The 20,435-nt window shown below is 37.7% G+C and overlaps 1 protein-coding gene across 1 annotated transcript; it reads left to right on the top strand.

Annotated features, from left to right (window-relative positions):
• Positions 1-2,412: 2,412 nt before the first annotated feature.
• Positions 2,413-9,318, top strand: kcnk1b (potassium channel, subfamily K, member 1b). The gene is made up of 3 exons (XM_008429877.3): positions 2,413-2,917; positions 5,552-5,947; positions 9,036-9,318. Exons 1-3 carry the CDS (start codon positions 2,563-2,565, stop codon positions 9,290-9,292), a joined length of 1,008 nt encoding a protein of 335 aa, XP_008428099.1. The 5' UTR covers positions 2,413-2,562; the 3' UTR covers positions 9,293-9,318.
• The last annotated feature ends 11,117 nt before the right edge of the window (positions 9,319-20,435 follow it).

Below are 20,435 nucleotides of genomic sequence, written 5' to 3'. Positions count from 1 at the left end.
AAAGGGATCTTAGTCAGTGAAAAAAAGTAGAATGGAAGCCTGAGAAACACACTGTAGCAGAAGCAAATCAGAAATAAGGGTAACACTTTATTTGAAGGGGTGTGCATAAGACTGACATCACACTGTCATAAATATGGCATAACACCTGTCATTACCATAAAGAAGTCTTTATGAATGTTTATGACAGTTGTCATGAAGTGTCATTCGGTAAATAATGACACTTTTAATACAAAGTTGCTCTAAAACTTCCATTGAAAGTCCATTAAAAATGCCAACTTTGCATTAAATTATCATAATTTACAAAACCATGCAAAGTTGGCACTTTTAATGGACTTTCAATGCAAGTTTTAGAGCAACTTTGCATTAAAAGTGTCATTATTTACCGAATGACACTTCATGACAACTGTCATAAACATTCATAAAGACTTCTTTATGGTAATGACAGGTGTTATGTCATGTTTATGACAGTGTCATGTCAGTCTTATGCACACCCCTTCAAATAAAGTGTTACCGAGGTAAGAGTAACAAGGTGGGAGTAGTCTTAGTAGCAGTGTCTATGACAGGAAATCTATAAAAAAAATAATAAAAAAAAACTCAATCAAATCATTGGCTGTATTTTTTTAAACTCAGTTACTGATGTCACTATTATTAGAATGTTTTAGATGGGGATGAAAAATATGAACAAAACAAGAAAACAAACAAGACAGTATAAAAACTGTCTGTTTTTTGTTTTTAACAACAGCATAAAAAGCAGAAGGAGCAAAATCTAAGTTTGGTTGTAAAATAGATTACTGATGATAAAACTAATTTGATTTAATAGACAATAAGTGGAATAAAGAACAATTTGCTATGTGGTGACTTGTTAACTGCAGTCATTTTGTGTGCTGGGACTTGATTGCGTTAAACTGGGTAACTCTACAAATTCCCAGCTAAGGGCTGAAATATCTTTGGAGCATTTTAGCATTCTTTACTTTGTTTAACTCACTCTCTGACAGAACAGGTTTATGGACAGCTGGTTATGTATCTGCTCAAACCGCTTGAAGTCAGCATGGTAAAATACATAGCTTTTGACTTGTCACAAGAAATATCTTCCCTTTAGAAAACTGGAATAGAAATACAAGAGGTAAGCGCTACATTCTAATGCAGTAAGCAATACATAAATTCTGGTGGAGGCCAGAGCAAAATGTTCTACTATCAGGGTTAATTGAAATAAACTGTTGCACCAGTCCCTCCTACTGCAAGACACCCCTAGAACTTGATCGCTGTCCTTCATAGGATGTATTCTCAGGCTTGCAAACTTCTTCCCCTTTTTGTCTAAATGGTACTATTATAATTACGCTTCAGTTTATGTTTTATAAGATCAGAACATGCATCTAAAAAAAAGTATATATATTTTTTGTGAGTGTAATTGCAAACTGTGATGTGATTATTTTGCTATTGGAGTAAAGACTTTTTTCACACCCAATGGCTTTTCAGCAAAAATGGGTACATAATTCAAGCCACTATTATTGTTGGTTTTAATAAATGGAATGCATGTTAAATTGCACTGCGTGCAGATAATAGAGGGAACATAGTGCAACTGTATGTTCCATAATTAGTTTTAATAAATGGGAGGCATGCTAAATTGAAGTAGGTGCCAACAATAGATTCGTCTCTTAAATTCAATTGAGTCCTGTGGAGGGAGCTGAAGATTAGGGTATTATGTGAATCACAAAGATTTACAACACACTGATTTCCCATTTCCTTTTCCCCCTCATTCTTATAATATTTATCTATTTTGAATGGTCGTTATGTTCTCTGTAATGTCTGCACCCAGTGCAATGTTGCATGCTTTCTATTTCTGTAAACCAATTTTGGCAACAGGAAATACTTACAACAGAAAAGAAAAATGTTTCCCCCTGCTGTTCAAATGTAGACTATTTATTTCCCTATATAGTGTACCTACAGGTCATAATGATAATAGACACACAACTAGGACACAAGACGGTACCAAAGTATTTTACTGTGTTCTAAACTGTATAACCATATCCCCAGTTTCCTTTTTCCCACGTTTTAATCTGCGAACCCTCGTTTGGTCATTATCTTTGATTCTACAATGACATTTATGGTAACTGGCGTGGCTTTGACGTTTGTTTCTTTTCTTAAGAAGAGGAGAAAGGAGGAAGAAAAGCGCCGACGTCACAAAGGGTCTCACACGTGTTGCTGCCTTCACGGCCAAATTGAAGCTCGGAAATACGACAAACTATTGACATCGGCGCATTTAATAACATGCCTTTAAAAGTTCCCAAATGCCAACATCAATTTTGGAGACAAACTAGCGATTTGCGTTATAACTTTTCTCCATGTGCTACATATACGTGAGAACTCGCGCTGGTGACGACAGAGACGTATGAGATTTACGATAGTACATAAAAGTATCAACACCCAAAGCAGGTTCCGTGAAGGGGAGGAGAGGATATTCATTTGAGCTTTGTCTCTTTACAACATCACTGTCTGTACAGTAGGGTAGGCTTACTTTGCTATAATAAATTATTACCGAGGTGATTTAGCAACCGGGTAAAAATGCTCCAGTCTCTAGCCAGCAATTCGTGTGTGCGTTTGATACAGAATCATAAATCGACGTGGTATTTCGTATCTTTAATATTGGGCTATCTCCTTTATCTCATATTCGGCGCCGTCGTCTTCTCGTCGGTCGAACTACCGTACGAAGACCAACTGCGTCAGGAGCTGAGGGCCGTCAAAAAGCAGTTCCTCTTGGAAAATGAGTGTCTGTCCGAGGAGCGACTGGAGCGGTTTTTAAAGAAAGCCCTAGACGCCAGTAATTATGGGGTTTCTATTCTCAATAATGCCTCGGCTAACTGGAACTGGGACTTCACCTCTTCGCTGTTTTTCGCCAGCACGGTGCTGTCCACCACAGGTAGGTCACTGCTGTATGATGCTTTGTAGTCGCTGTCCTCCAGGTGCGCAGCAAAATCTACGGAGTCATCCTCACTTAATATGTCTGTTTGACTTTAAATACATCATACATAACCTTTAAGTGTTGCCATGTTGGTAATAATAATAATTAATATATAGGCCCTATAGTAAAATGCATTCAATGTCAATTAATTATTAATCTTCATTTAAATTTTGCATCAATTTCACAAAACAGAAAGCCAATTTAAGACAGAATTTGGCCTGTATTACAATTTTAAGACTTGTTTTTGTCGTCTTCTTTTACCAAACACTTGGCAATTGCATTTTAAATGATAACCTTTATGAAGACTTGTCCTCCAATTTAGAACAGGAAATGTACGCTGTCATACTCTTAAGTCACAAAGAACATCAGCTAGAAGCACATGGCTGCAGCAGTTATCTGAGGTTGCAACATACAATCCGAATGCTATATCCTGTGGTAATAGTTGTATGGGTTCATAACATTATGATTTTATAGACATCTGTGTAATGAAGAACTCAGACTAAACTCTTCCGTTTTTATATTGATAAATTATTTTGACCTTTTGTTACTGAAAATCAGACACTTTTGGCTTGTAATGTGTGCGCTACAGTTTTATTACAAAATGCACCTCACTTCAATAAGTTAGGATATTTTAAAAGCTACACCTCAGAAAAGTATGTAAAGCTTAAGATGTCGTACTTTTGCACCCACATTACAACATGGCTTCAAATCTGATCTCAAAAGAACATCAACCTAATCCTGTCTAAACCTCAGCTTCATTCCGCAGCTACTTATTTTCTCAAATAACAGTGTGACTTAAATCTGTCACTGCTCAGGTATTTTTGGGATTTTTTAGTTCACCTTCGCTCGTATAAGATCTTCACGGCAAAATCTTGAGCAAAACTACCACATTTTAACAGTCAGATGGTATTTATACACAAAATATACAATATTCCAACTGTTTTTATTTAAAATAAACAAAAAAACAGCAATAAGCCTTACCACTACTACAATAATATATTAGCAGATTGCTTCTGGCAGGCAGAAAAGAAAACTGTTCACTTTCTCCTGGTACTTTCATTCCAACCCTGTGACTGAAGCTTCCTATCCAATCTGTCTGTGGTGAAATGTTTCTGTTGAGAATGGGAAAACTGGTCAGAGAAAAGGTTTGGAAACTCACAAAGTCACACCCATGGACACCGGAGGTGCCCATTGCTCACTGAATACATATGTAAATTATCTACTACCTGTTTTTGGTTGATTCATGACCATCCAAGAGCACAAGGGAGAGAGAGTGTGCTTTTTTGGTATATTAGAAATATTTCAAAGCAGAATTAATTTTACCTTTCATTTAGAATCAGGACAGGAGAAATCCAGTTGAGAGACAGTGCACAGCAACATGAGGGGGAGGGGCTGGTTTTGCATTACCATTATTTCTTCTGGCAGCCAGAAAAAAAAGAAACATTCATTTTCTCCTTTGTCGTAATAGTAGAACTTTGTAATTCTTATGATTAAAAGTTGGACCAAGTTAAAAGAACATCCAAATAAATTTGTAAAAGGTGAGTTGCACATAAAGAGGAAAAAAACTGACTTAGAGAAATATATTCTTGACAAGTAAAAAGCAAAATCCAGTGCTAAAGTACGAAGTTACAATGTCATACACATTTATAAGGGTGCCATTAAATGTGTCCTAACAGGCTCAATATATCTCTCTGAAGTGTAGCAGTTATAACTACCTGGTAACTTCCTGGTTCTGGTTCCTTTCTGGATATGGTTTAATCTAACAGACGAATAAACATAGGTGCAGCTGTGCACCAGTCTGACCTTTGAAGCCTGAAAAGCTAAATGGAAGTGATTCTTCTCTTAAAGGACGATAATCCTTGGGGAGATTTTCAAAAAACACCCAAATCACTCTGAGGCTTCTAAAAATAGACTTGATTTGGTTTAGTACATGAGTTTCCTTCTCACATGTGGAATCCTATTAATGCTATCCTTACAGGTAAAAAAATGTAGGTAAACAGATGTTCTATGAAAGGGCCTTAAGTTTAAACAAGATGGTGGGGAGAGTGCAGCCTTTTCCGCAGCCTTTTCCGCAGCTCCCAGAAACTTAGACTACCAGAGCAAAGGTTAACATTTTTTACAAGGCAGGAATTCAAATAGTTCGACTTAGAAGATAAGTACTGTGAAAAGCAAGTAAAGAAGAAGCCAAACCTGAAATAATCTGTTTCTAAGGGAACTGAAATTTTCTGTGGTTCTTCGTTCCAACCCTGCTGGTGAAACTTTCCATCCAACCTGTCTGAGGTTAGATGCTTTTGTTGAGAATTAGAGAACTGGTCATAGAAAGGGTTTGTGAAACTTGCAGAATCAGACACCTGAAAACCTAAGGTGTTGGTGTTGCATTGCTGATTTTATTAAGTGCTCATTGAATACATGTGTAAATGTATTATCTCCCTCCTTTCTTTATATTGCTTCTTGAAAACTTGAAGGAATCGAATACTTTTTACCAAAACTATGTATCAGAACACAATTGCTGGACACTGAAAATAAACTGCTCTCTCTTGTTGCTGAAGCAAACTTTTATGCTGATTAATTTTTCTTTTGTTTTTTCAACAGGTTACGGTCACACAGCACCGCTATCAGATGGCGGCAAGGCCTTCTGCATTATTTACTCCGTGATTGGCATCCCATTTACCCTCCTCTTCCTCACTGCCGTTGTGCAAAGGATCATGGTCTTCAGCACTCGGAGGCCCGTCACGTACATCCACACACGGTGGGGTCTGTCCAAGCAGCTTGTGGCCATCGTTCACGCCACCCTACTGGGCATGTTGGCCGTCTCGTGCTTCTTTCTGATCCCGGCGGCCATCTTCTCTGCTCTGGAGGAGAACTGGAACTTCCTGGAGTCCTTTTATTTCTGCTTCATTTCACTCAGCACCATTGGCCTCGGAGACTACGTACCCGGCGAAGCGGCCAATCAGAAGTTCAGGGAGCTGTACAAAGTGGGAATCACTGGTGAGTGCTGATGAGAGGGTGGTGGTAGAAACTCTTAGTCCTCTGTTTTTGTATCAGTGGTAACATGTAGAGTCATGATGCTGCCTTGATTATTATGTTAATCTGACAGATAACTAGTTTTTTTTTTTTTTACTATTTCAGTTTTATTCGGGTTTGTATTTTTAAACCACAAATACTTTGATTTACCTCTAAGGCTTTTTATAAAAGAGAGATACACTATAAAGGCCATTTTTATTTTATTTTTTTACAAAAAAGATAGTTTTGTTATCAGCACACTTGCAACAAAATAAACACAATTATTACCTAAGAAATCACTCAACAGAATATCTTTTCAAATGGAAAAATCCAGTCCTTGGACTTGTCTAACCCAGTGTGGCACCCATTAATTTACCTGATCAAAAAAGAAATGGGAAAAGATAGTATTTTGATGTATACTTGGACTAAAGTTGCACGGTATTAGAAAATCTTGCAAAGGTGATAATATTAGTAAATACTGCAATGATGACATTAGATGCAATATCTGCTTATTTTATTATTTTCACTCTTTCTCCTCTGACCTTTAGCCTTTTGTGTAATGCAATTAGTGTCCAATGTGAGCATCTGCTGCCGTGAGACTCTGTCCAACCAGCTAAATATTACATTAGCATCATGATGCACCCACCGCCATGCGACTGTGGCTGTGGTATTCTTTTGGTTATGTTCGGTGTACTCTTTGTGTCAAACTTAACGTTAGGAATTGTGCTCTAAAGTTAAAGTAAAGTAAAACTAAGCCCTTGTTTTCTTTTAACATCTTTTCAATAATGAACTTGTAAGATAAATTCATCTCAATGGTAAAATGTGGAAAGGTGAATATTAATAGATGCAAAGTCTGGTTATGCTGTAAATGCATCCCAGAATCCTTAGAACCCATAATGTTAAACCTTCTACCTGCAGCGATTCACTGATTGCTTCTTTGCTTGCATTGAGTGAATATAAAACCTCCAAATCCCATTCAAATTGAGTCATATTACATAAAATATCTAGAGTGACATACTTTCATTTTCTCAGATTAGGCATGCAGGATGAAAAGTTCCATTTTATGACATCTAGATGATTTTATGATGGTGAGCTTCGACCTGTATACGTGGAAAACATTCAACTAAGTCATCTTCTTGACCTGTGTGTGAAAGCCGCATTAAAGACGCTCGTTCTCTGTTATATCACCATAAACATGCAGCAAGTACTAAAAACAGGGATCACAGACAAAATGAGTTATCAAAAAAACGACCAAATCAGAGGAAACATAAAGCAAATATCACATTTAATACAGAACAAATTGTCTTTACTAAAGCGTGAGTATAGAAGAGAGGTACCAGACTGACTTTTCATTAGTCTTGACCTGTCACTTACAAAGAGTGTGTTTTCTGTTGGTGAAATAGGTAAATTACGGTAGTCCCTGAAATGCTTATTCCTTCTACGTCAGTGCTACAATGTTTTTCAGATGTCATAAAAAAGACTGATACAATTGAACATGAAAAAGTACTTGAAAGCAATTATTATAACAATTAAATAATGTTGATAAGAAGAGCTGTCACAGTCTCATGCAAGCCATGTGTTACTGATATCAAAATATACCAATGTTCTAAGAAGTTACTTCCGCGAAACTGCTGTAAGATGCATAGATTAGCGATCAGAAATATTTCTGGTCCTTGAAAACACAGTCATGGAAACCAGCTCTTAGTGTGACACTATTTTAAATACTATGCTAGGCAGGGCAAAAGAGGTCATTTTTTTAAGCACCATCCAAAAACCTGATAAATTAATCACTTAACATCAACTTGTTACTCTGTAAAGAGAGCAATAAGCTGAAGCTTACTGGCATCCTAGATCAAAATGATCTTGCATGTGTTATAGATATCATGTCTCTGCAATATTTATACTTATTGCAGCTGCAGGAGTAATTGCTACTTTTGTGTTTCAAATAAGAGCAGTTAGATATTTTAAATACTTGCATAAATGTCACAATACCCTGCAATTGAGCAAAACTAAGTGCTACTGCACATTTTTTTTGCATGTTTGCTTGTTGCACCGTTTTACTAATTAGGGGTTGAAAAAAAAACCAATTTCATTTACATTAAGAATTTAGAAACAAAGGGTAGTAGCTGGAATGTGTGGTAATTCTCACATTTTTCCATGCTGGAACCCACACAACTGCAGGTTTCTAAACAAAACACAGTACATAGCTATTAAAACTGGCGAGTAGTTGCTGAGAAAGCAGCTTCTGACATTTCCCTGTGTGTTTCAAACCATAACAAGATGGTGCTGCGCTCAAACTGGGCCGTGGCCTACTGGAGGCATTGAGGCATGGACTGCATTTTCCAGGTGACTCGCACAGCTTGCAGTCAGCGGCCCTGTTAGGGGCTAATAGTGTCTTGAATAAAACTCAGTTTGAGAGCGCGGAGTCTTGACAAGCTGTGGGTGTGCACGAATGCCAAGAGCTGCTGTAGTGAACAGTCTCCGAGATGTGTGACGTGGGTGTGGGGCGTGCAGCAGCCAGAGAGGTGACGTCAGTCAGCAGGAACAATGTGTCAGTCTGTAGGAGGAGGAGAAGTCTCCAACAGAACGCACTTGTTTGCAAAAAATAACATCAGCTGTACAACTTCCTTTATGCAAAACGAGTGTAGGAAGTGACATCACCTGTATTTGCATAAGCACTATGTGAACCTGGATTAAAATGGTTTTGTTTTGTTGCTGCCTGTGCTGACAAGCAGTCAGTGCTTTCTCAATCAGATACAGACATCAGGCCAACAAGAAACTCTCACAAGAATACAGTTGTTGATGAAACAACAGATTTTTCAAACTTTTAAGTTTCAGCAATGTCAATACAGATGTATTCAATGCCTAAACACCTGAAAACAGACTTGGGGCATAGTCTGTAGACTGTCAAGAAAGGCACACCCTCGCTTTCTAATGTCATGGATAGCTAACTAATGCCCTCTTGTGGTAGTGTAAAAATTTACAGATTTTGGGAATGTTGAAACATGCAGGTCTCGCTTTGACGCTTCTTACTCTAATTACTTGTAATTATTTCTTGTGCTTCTCTCCCCAGTCTACCTCATTCTGGGTCTCATAGTCATGCTGGTGGTGCTGGAGACCTTCTGTGAGCTGCAGCAGCTGAAGCAGCTCAGGAAGATGTTCTACCTGAAGAAGGAGAAGCCCCAGGATCGCCTCGCCATTTTGGAGCACGACCACCTCTCCTTCACCACCGTGTCTGACAACACAGGTGGCAAGAACGAGGACAAAGCCAAGACGTTTGTCAGCGTCCCGACTCTGGTCTCTCCCAATGATGATCCAATGATCCAGTAAAAAAAAAAAAAAAAAAAGACCACAAAGGATAACGGAGGGGAATAAAAACGAGGGGATTAACTCATAGACAGCATGAGTAAAAACCAATCACGGCTTTAGGCAAATTGTAGTCAATGCTAAAATTGTTTAGGTCTGCAGAGATCAAGCAAACAATGCCAACTACGAAACCACAAAACTGACAGTAGAGATAGTGTTATAGTGTTATGCCGCAGAGAGTTTATCTACATAATAAAAGTGAAATTAATATTTTAACAACAGCTATAAATACAAAGTCAGTGATTAAAGGAAAGTCCTCTGCTGTATTTATGACTCACAAAAGCTAAGCGCCTTTAAAAGCTACATTATTTATGGCACACTTAGGAATATTTGATGAAGTAATTCGTCTCTTACGACTAGTACGACTAACTCGAAGACGGGAAACCTTCCGTCACACATTAGGACATAAGTATGTATGTGTCTTTTAAATAGAGTTTTTAGACAGGTCTTTGTACATAATCGGGAGAATGTTTTAAATGTAGAGTATGAAGTCAAAGCAGAACTTTACCTGATATCTACACAAAAATAGCTGATGCTGTATCATGGCCTGTTTTGGTTCCTTTTGATTTTGGGGCATTTTTTTATTTTATTTATCTGATTGTAAGCTGCTGGAACAGAGAGCTTTACAGATCCTTTATTGATGTCAGTATTCGTTTAATTATTGATTTTTAAAATAAAACAATGTGGGTCGCACAATTGATTCAAAGAGTTACATAAGGACTGGTTTATCAGTTTTATTTGCCGTAAATTTGCTATTGATCAAAAGGTAGCGGAATATGTTTAAAAATGTAACTTGGGGAGCTGCTATGTAAGAATATTGTTCATATTTCGAGGCATTTCTTGGTCTTCCTTACAGTGGGGTTAAGTGTTTTGGTTGCACTACATGTGTCATTGTGAAGGGGGAAAAAAAAAACTTGCTTACATTTGTGCAACCTCATTGCGGCGCTGTTCTCAAAGTTGCTCATGTGTAAAGCGGTGCAAGTCACTGATCCATCTGAACGCTTTAATGTGCGCTTGACTGTGTGTAAAAAAAGGACGCAGAGGTTTGTCGAGCTTGCTGAGGGAGTTGCTTTTTTATTCTGAAGGAAGTTAGGTTTGCACATGAGCAACATTCAGACGGAATTCACACACTTTGAAAGATTCTGTTTAATAAAAGGGATTTGAACTGTAGATTTTACTGTATTTGTAACATTTGAATGTAGAAACGCCTGCTTTTGTTTATGACTTGAGAAACGTTTACAAATTGCTTTGAATGGCAGAAATACTGTACCAGAAATGGCACCTTTGAAAACTTGAAATCCGTCGCGGGGCAGCAGCTCTGATTACTCGCCGCAGCAGTTTTGCTTCAATGCTTCACGTACAACAAAGGCCTTTGTTTGATTCTAAAACAATTCTGGCACCTTGTCATCCATCCTCAGATTTTCAGCTTCTTGTTAGTCTTTTCATGCAGTTTTCCTGATGTTAGCAGAAAAAAAAAGATGCATTTACAGAGAGTTTCAATGCTATTTTTGTCCTGGTGAGGAGTTTTGTTTCATCTCATATCACTCCCTGGTTTTAAGCTCTTGAATGTAATGTATTTATCTTTTTTTTCCTCTATGTGAAGAATTGTCAGTTCAGTTTTCTTGCTGGAAGTGGAATTTATTTTTAGATGTTTTCTAAATGTAATCTTCGAAATGTTATCATTTGAGTTTCTTTCTGAGTTTTGACTGCAGTGTTTAAAGGAATATGACTGTAATTGCTATCCGGATTAGTTACTGTTTCTCACAGATTGCATCAGCAAAATCGACATTCTCATTATGATGTAATGCTGTATCGGCGCTTGCCTTCAGGTGTATAAGCATGCTTTGCAACAAATGGAGTTATTTTCTCGCTTGGGGCAGAGTGATGAACTTCTTGCATTGCTTTTTCGGGTGAAGAAGAAACAACCTGAGGGACTCTGGTAACTTTTCGGCCATAAACCAAATTAAGGTTGAAAATGTTCCCATCGAGTTTCAGTTGTCTTTGCAATAACTGCTTTTTGAGTCAGTATGTTACGTTTTCTGTTAGTTTGAAAATGTGCCTGGCTTTTTCTGGACTCCATCCATTCCATTTAATGTTTTTCTGATGAAGGTTAAATTTTTTTTCTTACCATTCTGGGCCTTTGTGAACTACTGTGAAAGATTGGTGGTCTGCTGAGTAGAAAAATTTACATTTTGTAACTTTAGTCTCTTTTACTGTATAATGTCTGTAACTACATTTCTAGCTCAATGTTTGTTAATGTCTTGGATCTTGCAACGTTGTTGTTGGCATATACTTTGACTAGAAGGCAAGAAGGGAATGAAATTTAAGTTTCTATCAGGGATTAAACATCATGTAAATGATTCCAGATGGAAATCCTGAGTTTTTATTTATGCTGAGAAAACTGACACGTTTGGAATATTTGCAACCATGAGCTTTTGTACATATTTTTTCAATCGATGTCAGTGATACTGTATATTCAAATGCACAGTTAAGTATTTTACTGTTACAATATTAATCATTCAAAACAAGACTGTCACTGGATACCATTGAATCCTGTCAGCATAAGAAAATACACTGTAAAATGTAAAAAAAAAAATGTTCATGTGTTTGAAATAAAATGTTGGATTAAAATAACCAGAGTATTTCTTCAATCTGTAAATCTCAATAAATTAGAATGTCCTCCAAAAATGTAATTAAATCTAAAAAGTGCAAGACATATAATTATACAGAATAATACTTCAAGAGCTTGAGTGAATTTTAGTGATTATCACTTACAGCTAATAAAACCAAATGTTTAGTTTCTGAGAAGTTAGAAATTACAACTTTACATATGACAAATCATAATTTTGATGATGTTATGAACTGCACAATCACGAAGAACGCTATTGACATTATCCACAACAAATCATTATTAAACAAAAAAATTAGAAAAATATAAGCCTGAATTCTGTCTGCTTGCACAATATGGGAAAGTTGAGTGGAAGGAAAAAGCTTAGAAGAGAGGTTAGCACAGCCAACAGATTATTAAAAGAAACCACAAATCAAGTGCTTTTATTGTATGCTACACAGTGATGCTTTCACATAAATAGAACTAAAAGTCAATTTTTATTAGTCATATGTAAAGTTGTTTTCTTTTAGGGGGGCTGTGGGGTGACATACTTTTGAGATTTCACTCCATGTAAGTCACAATCATCAAAACTGGCATAAATAAACACCTCAAATATAAATAAAACATGCCACTCTAAAACATGCCTTGAGATTATCCAATATTTATTCATCTTCTCTCCCAAGCTTCCACCATATGGTAAGAAGACGGAGACACTGGCTGATCATGTGTTAACTCAGTGGAAATGTGGTCTGATTGCAGTGTCAGCTCGTAGACACACGTGAGGTTACATAACTTGAATTTACCAGAAAATGTAGGAAAGATGAAGATGGCTGAAACACAATCTAATCTACGCACAAGTGTCAACTGAAATGAACGGGGGGGGGGGGGAGCAAGAATAATGATAATGAAAGTGATTATCTGCAGAGACTTGCTAAGAAAATACCCTGCTACTTAGATGAATTGCTTAAGCCTCTCATCTCTTTGGTTTCCAAAAAGAAGGTGGAGGTTCAGAATATCTTTGTGCAGTAATTGAAGTTGGAGAGCACAAACATCCCAGTCAGTAATTAACTAGAAGATATTTTTTTCCCTACAGCATTAAAAGAAGATCAGACACAGTTCTTGATAAGGATTTTCAAAAATAGTCGAGAAAGAACTAAATTGGCACTACAGGACAATATAAGGACAAACTAGCATAAACAGAAAACACAATTAAACTTAATACATTAAAAAAAATTATGGTTTTTGATTTCGAGTCATGCCCATCACTCACCTAAACACAGAATTTATTGTGTTTTGCAGCTCCAGGGGCACAGAGTGTCGAACTCAGGGAAGTAAATTTAATAGTGCAGCGCTTTTGTTTTATTCAGCAGCTGTATTTCTTATCGCAGAGAACTGTAATTACCTCTGACATGCAGGCACTTCTTCCCGCAGAGCCACTGAGCCGACGTCCATATTGTCAGATTTTATGGGGGGGACGCAGCTCAGACGCTTGCTAGCAGCAAGTAATTTTATTGGATGCATGTAGTGAAACAACAATTACCAGTAATTGGAAATAACGGTCAGAAACGTTGCCAGGTCGTTCAACGTACAAATGGACAATGTTCAGAACCGGCGCAAGGGTTGCCATATTTGTTTCTTTCCAGCAACAAATAACAATATGATCAGAGCAAAAATACATTTCTGCTATTTTCTATTTTCATTACTCACAGGCTTTCCTCGGTACAACTCCAAGCTAATCTGCGATTATGTCCCCGTGTGTATGTTAGGAACAAAGCAGCTTGTTGTTAAAATGTGACAAAATGAGAAAAGGCTCAAGGGTAATTGATATTTTTCCAATTCTCTGTATAGCTCAAATAGCTGCAGTTGAAGTCAAAACTTCTTTTTATGCTTGCAGTGTTACAGTATTCCAACGCAAACACAGACAATCAGCACAGTTACGACTGAGCTGTTGGTCTGAAACGCTACAGACTAGACTGATTCATCTCATCTACTGGGGAAAAACATATCGAGAGCTCTGAGGCACAGGAGCATTCGTCATCTTTCCGGTCGACGTAAGTCCTATAAGCCGTCCTGAAGAAACACTTAAACGCCACAAACTGCCCCGAAAGGAATAAAATATTACACCCCACGTTTTTGGGATTCATTAAGGATCCTTGTTGTGGGTTATAAAACAGTCTGCAGCTCAGATTAAACATGAGCTCATCCATAAATAGATGAATCAAGCGCTGCTCCTGTGCCTCAGAGAGAGGGAAGCACACCTTATAGGATGTTGCACAGAAAACTCTCGGTTGCTCATATCCCCCCTCACGAATGGCAACGCTCTGTCTCTGGGGTCATTCAGGACAGGGGGTTGAGTTGGTGCACAGCGACAACTGGCATCTACTCTATAGCACTGTTTTCTGATGGTGGAGCAGCTCTATTTATATCCACACACACACACACACGCATACACACACACACGCACAAGCATACACGGGGACTATCTGAATGCAGGAGGCCTGAAGCACAAATGCTCCCCTCCGCCAACTCTGTCACTGCTCTCATGTGTAAAATTTGTGCTCTTGTTGCAAGAGCACAAATTAGGTTCCAGCTTTCTAAGCAATATCGCAGATCAACTTTTGTCTGCAAAGAAAGAACAACGCAGTGTGGTTGTGCTTAGGGTTTGAAATTGATAGATTTGGATTGCAGCACCAAACAGTTTGTAGAAAATCCATACACACTGCCCCAGTTCACTTTCTGCTGAATGTATGTGAGGAACAACAAACTGACAGGACAGAAAAAGAGGAGAAAGCAGGGAGAGGTAAATGGAGGCTGCAGCCACAGGCATTTACTCTCTCAGAACCACTTTGCACTCAGAGCTCTTTCTCTGCAATGTGGCTGATGTTTTTAGCACATATCAACCCATGAAGCCAGCTCTCATTGTCTTTATTCCCTCCCCACACCCTTAAAAAGAAAAAGAAAAAAAGCTGAATTAAAGGCCTGTTTTTTCTGCAAATTAATGAATCTCAAGTGGGATTGCAACACAAAAGGCACGTTGTGCATTCCTCTGTGTTTTCCACCTTGTCATCTTGCAGAGTTAAAATGAGATCTGAGACTAATCAAAAAGGTTGTGTGAGAGATGCAAACTAGCAATGCGAGAACAGAAAGAAAACACTGAGCGCACTAATGAGATGACAGACGGCGCAATTTCACAACTGGAGTCAAATCAAATGACGACGCTAGCCGGGACAGTATTGACCAATTGTCATGTGTGTTAAGCATCAAAGAGCCTTAAAATAATTAGGAACGTCAAGTCTACGTAGTGCGCAGATCAGTGGTTCAACAAACACGCGATGAGTAAATATACAAGAAAACATATGGTTTATTGGTTATAACTCTGACAAATTGGCAAACGATAAAAAAACAAACAAAAGATACATAAATTGTCTAAAATAAACCTGAGGGTGTAGGTGTTTCTTTTCCTCTGTTTATTTATTTTTTCTTTTTCTTGATCATGCGTCTTGTCATGGTGTATCCAGCATACCATATACAGAAACTAGCTTCATGTGTTAGAGTAGCTTCACTCCACTAAAAGGATATCCATCTACTTTTACTAGATCATACCGAGTAGACTTTGTCATCCACGTGACAAACCGGCATCCATAACCCATTCTCTTTGAAGTACAGTCAGCTAAGGAGCACATCTGAAGCCAAATTTCAGAAATGTCTTTTAATATTTATAGACAACAGGGACAAGCGGCTTGGCAGCTCCGCGAGGCTTAATCACTAATTCTTGATTTGTTTGTCAGCAAATTAAAAAGATAAATATAAAAGAAAAACATCTAATAACAGACAATAATAGAAATCAGGTCAGTTCAGGATTGTCGAGGAATATAAAAAAAACAAAGATGCCAATTGTTTGACTCTTAAAGAAAACTGCTTCACTATGTTTACACCTAAAGCAAGACCTGAACCCCCTGGGGATTCTGCTTTCTGCTCTCCAGCTGTTAGTCAGTTGTACAAATGATGATGGATGAAAAACACACGTAGCCTACAGAAAATCAGAAAAGCCGTCGAGACTGCAGGATGCTACATTCACAAAGGTTAGACTTTTCTGTAGCTGGAAGAACATTTTAACAGGCAGCAGAGGAGCAGCAGAGGAGGTCAGGTTTGTCTCTCTGGGCTTACAGCAAGAAACTGCCTGCTTTGACTGCATACCAAATCCAAAAATAAATAATCAACTTCTCTAATAAGAGAAAAAAAACATGCAACACTACTACATGTTCAAATGCATTAGAGGAATTAGATTATTATTTTTTTTTTTTTACTGGCTCAGAGTTTCCATTCTGCTATTGTGGAGACCAATCAGCAGTGGACTGTCACACTGTTTCTAAGCGGAGAGAGCTGCATCAAATATTAATGATGCTAAGAGACAGGGTCTGCACCATCTTATGTAAAAATGTCTTAAAAACTGGTTGCAACACTATAGAATAAATAATGGAAACGATTGACACAACAGATTAATGTTTAATTAAAAAGGACGGTATTTGTTTCTGACTCAGCACTGCAGTTTATGTTGAAACAAGGTATAACTAAAAGCGAAAAAGCATAAAAATATAGCATAATAAAATGTAGAAGTTGACAACTATTGCATCACACATTAGCAGTAGAAGTTTTGGGCTAATTTGGAGATATATCGCTGAAAAGATTTCAGTAGTTATCACATCTGATTGACATATCAGTAGAAAAATAAGGGAGATTTCAGTGGGGTAGATCTATAATTGATGTATCAATAACACCAGTTTTTTGTTCATTTATTTTTCTTCTTTATCCTGATTATTGTGGCGAGGGATCAAGGCCTAATCCTTGAACAAGACTTAGGATCAGTTTTAGGGGCTTTGAAAGTCCATCTTTCGTTTTAAGCTTCTAAATTTTCCTGAAGAAAAGACAAATACTTAAATAAAGCACTCAAATTAAATGTTGAAATGTGAGAAAAACAGCGCTTGCTTTGTAGGAATGTAAGTTGGTAATATTTTCTGTGAAAATGTATTAATTAGCAAAGAAAATAGGTTACTAAATGGTTTACCTAAACTAGAATAAATCCTCAAATAAAAACTACAAATATTTCCACCATTGCCAAGAAAATAATTGCTTTGCCAAATAAGCTTTAAAAAAATCGAAACTGTAGCCAGCTTATGTAAATGTTACACCCCAATAATCGGTGCATATTTTCAGTTAATTATTTAGCATCAAAATACATTCACTCACCAAAGTGTTCATGTTATTGGAAGCTTTAATGTATTTTTAGAGTATTTACATGACAGACCGACACATAGAGTGAAGTGCCAGGATGTGATTAAATAAAAACCTAAAAAGTGTGACATGGATTTATATTTAGCACCTTTACTCTGATATCCCCTATCTAAATCCAAAGAATGCTCTTTGTTGTTGTTATTCATATAGTCTGACTGTTTTCCAAAGACTATTCAGTTTCCAACTCATAGAGAAATGCCAGAAAAACTTAAAGCTCGTACTGCAGTGAAAGCTGCTGTTGGGTTGTTTGAGCTGGTTTGGGGTTTTGTTATTTCTATGTTCCTTAGTTTCCTTTATTTTATCTTATCAGTCATGTTTCTGTTTTACTTTGGTGCAGTCCTGTCTTCGTGATTCTAGTTTATTAGATTTATTTCTTGTTTCTAGTCCTTTCTTAGTGTAGTTCTGTTTCTTATGTTTAGTCATTCTTTAATGTTAGACTCGGTGTACCTTCCCTCACTCTGCCGTGTCACTTCCTCTTTCTCTCTCTTCCCTCACACCTGCAACCTGTTAGCTCATCAGCTCAGGTCTTTTGTTCCAGCATTCACTCTCACAGTTTTCAAACTCTTCTCCTGCTCCCACATCTTGCTGGTTCCTCCAGTTAAATCAGGTCTATTCCTGTTTCCCCCCACTGTTATGTTCCAGATTTTTTTTCCATCTCCTGGCTGCTTGTAAGTTTTTGTTTTTCCATCATTATTTTAATTCAACCTTCACTATCAATTCGACCTCTCTGCCTGTGGATCCACTTCAACCGCCGCGCAACATGACGGTTTTTGCAAAGTGTTGATTCACAGGTGCTGAATACAAATGCATACCACATCATAATTAATTACTACTCTGTGCTGACATATAAAATCCCAATAAAACACATCAAAGTTTATTACTGAATGACAAAACAACAAGAAGTGTGAATCTTCATGCAAGGTTTTTTAAATAAATACCTTAGATACAATCCTGCAGGTCTCTTATTGACAATTGGGTCTGAAATACAGGCATTGTTTAGGATACCTGTTTTTGTTCAAATGTCACCAACCGGCTGATGCATCGCAGTATTAAGAACTGATGTAATTATTGACACCTAGATGGCAGCATGTTGTACAGTCCACCAGGTTAAGTCTACAAAGCATCATAACAGTCCAACTGTTATAGCTAATATTGCTGTTTGGATCATCCCTTCAGTGATCATTTCATGTTTCTTGGCCCTGGGCTTTGATCCTAGCTTCATCTTTCATCCATATTTAGAAAGGAATGCATTGCCCTGTAGATTGAGGGCACCAATTAGATCACTCTGAGAGGTCTGCTGAAGTGGAACATGGTGTGCTGCCGGATAGCAGCGGATAACTTGAATACACGAGTACTCCTTTAGAACCGCTGTTTTGATATGTATGAGCTGTGTCTCCCTTTAAGGCGAGGCACAGTTCAATCTTGAATTTATGTTGGCAGACAGGAACATCCTGATGGGACGAATCAATCTGGCTTTGGCCGAGCTGTGAAGCTGGGGAGCGGCGTTATTTAAGATGAACTTGAGCCTTTCCTCCCGATGAGTGTCGATGTGAGACGTTGACCAGCTTATTGATGACTAAACATTTTCTTTTTTTTCCGCTTGACTAAGCACAGCTCGCCCCAACACACACACACACACACACACACACACACACACACACACCTCCACCATTTACCAAATACACCTTAACCCCTATGGAGTTGGCCACTGATCAATGTAAAACCTGTCTCCTAAAAAGAGTCACGGCTCTGCAGTCAGGAGCTCACACACTGCAGCAATGCAGGGAGTGGACCACAGACCGGGGAGACACGGAAAACACCCCTCAGTTCCTGCAAGGTAGATTTCTCCTACAACATACTTTTTGATATGCATGGTTTCTTCAGATTTATCTAAAAAAAAGAAAGAAATTCAGAGGCTTTGCTAAACTTGATAAAATAAGGTTAGAATAAAATGCATATTACAGTTGGGCTTATTACTTTTTAGGGAGCAAACTGCATATTTATGAAGAGGTTTTTGACAGTCGAGATGTTAAAAACAAGAGCACACACTAAGTGCACTGTTATTATTGCACAGCTTACCCCTCTGAAAGCAGAGTCAAAGTGAAGCTGATAAAACCACCACCAGTGAGCATAATTGCTCCATTTCTAGCAGCTCTGATGAGATGCAATCAGCAGGAGCAGGAGCAGGAGCGTTTGATTCTGCTGTACTGGACAGACAGTTTTCGACTGTCTCAGATTTTTGGCTCAGAAAATATAGAGAATAACAAAACAAGAAAAGTTTCAGCTTCTGGTGTTGTGTTGAAATGCTGCTGGTGTCCTTAGGTGATGCAAGCTGGGAATGACTGAACAGAGGAAAACCCTGAGGCTCTTCAAGGTGGAAAAAGTTGTCTGCTAACTGAGCTGGTTTGATCCGCTTCTGTGCTAGAGAATATTTTGAACATTTGAAATTTTTATGGTAAAATAAAAATTACCATATATATCCAAGGTGGATATATATATAAATATATATCCACCTTGGGGATATATATAGGTACAAGAAGCACCTTGCTACAAAAAGCATCCGAAGGTAAAAAGGACGTCATGAAATACTGAAACCCAAACAAACGTGATAACAGTGTAGTAGCTACATTAGCGTGTTTCTGTTGAACCTAACTTATGGATTTTGTTAATGGGAGACATTTTAGTTGCACTGCTAATTTAATACAAGGCAATTGTTTTGTTTTTTTCTATTTGCTAATCAATTCTAGCCAAGCCCTTCTTTTGAAGTTAATTTCTAACTTTTGAAAATTAACATAGAAAGGCACCCCTTGAGTGAGATGTTTTCTTGTCTTTCCCACTTTGAAGAGCTGCTTAGAGAAACACTACAAGGATTTACTCATGCTTCATATTTCTTTGACGGTGTGATGAACAAAGATCAAACGAATCGTTTAGTGAGATTGCAGTTGGTGTTTTTCTAAAAAAAATAATTAAATAACATAAAATAAAATAAATAAATACATAAATAATTTTTTTTTTTTAAAAATGTGTGAGTTCATCCTGTTGTGACAAAAAAAAATTATTTACTTTGACGCCCTTTACACGTTTATAATTTAAAAAGGAAGTCAGAACTTCTGTACACATTATTTGGATCAGAGCTGGTAAAGATCGCTCTTCATGGTGGAAGAGTGATCTTCCATCATATTCCTGATAGCCGGGAGATGACGCTGT

Source organism: Poecilia reticulata, chromosome 15 (assembly GCF_904066995.2).
Source record: "Poecilia reticulata chromosome 15, P_reticulata-male-v2, whole genome shotgun sequence".
Taxonomy (NCBI): domain Eukaryota; kingdom Metazoa; phylum Chordata; class Actinopteri; order Cyprinodontiformes; family Poeciliidae; genus Poecilia; species Poecilia reticulata.
The sequence above is the reverse complement of the archived record's forward strand: the minus strand, read 5'-3'. Positions and strand labels throughout refer to the sequence as shown.

Bases quoted from the DNA above. Each gene is read 5' to 3' on its own strand.
- kcnk1b (XM_008429877.3), top strand. From the start codon at position 2,563: ATGCTCCAGTCTCTAGCCAGCAATTCGTGTGTGCGTTTGATACAGAAT. The intron at 2,918-5,551 runs GTAGGTCACTGC...TTTTTTCAACAG, and splicing joins CACGGTGCTGTCCACCACAG to GTTACGGTCACACAGCACCG. The intron at 5,948-9,035 runs GTGAGTGCTGAT...TTCTCTCCCCAG, and splicing joins GTACAAAGTGGGAATCACTG to TCTACCTCATTCTGGGTCTC.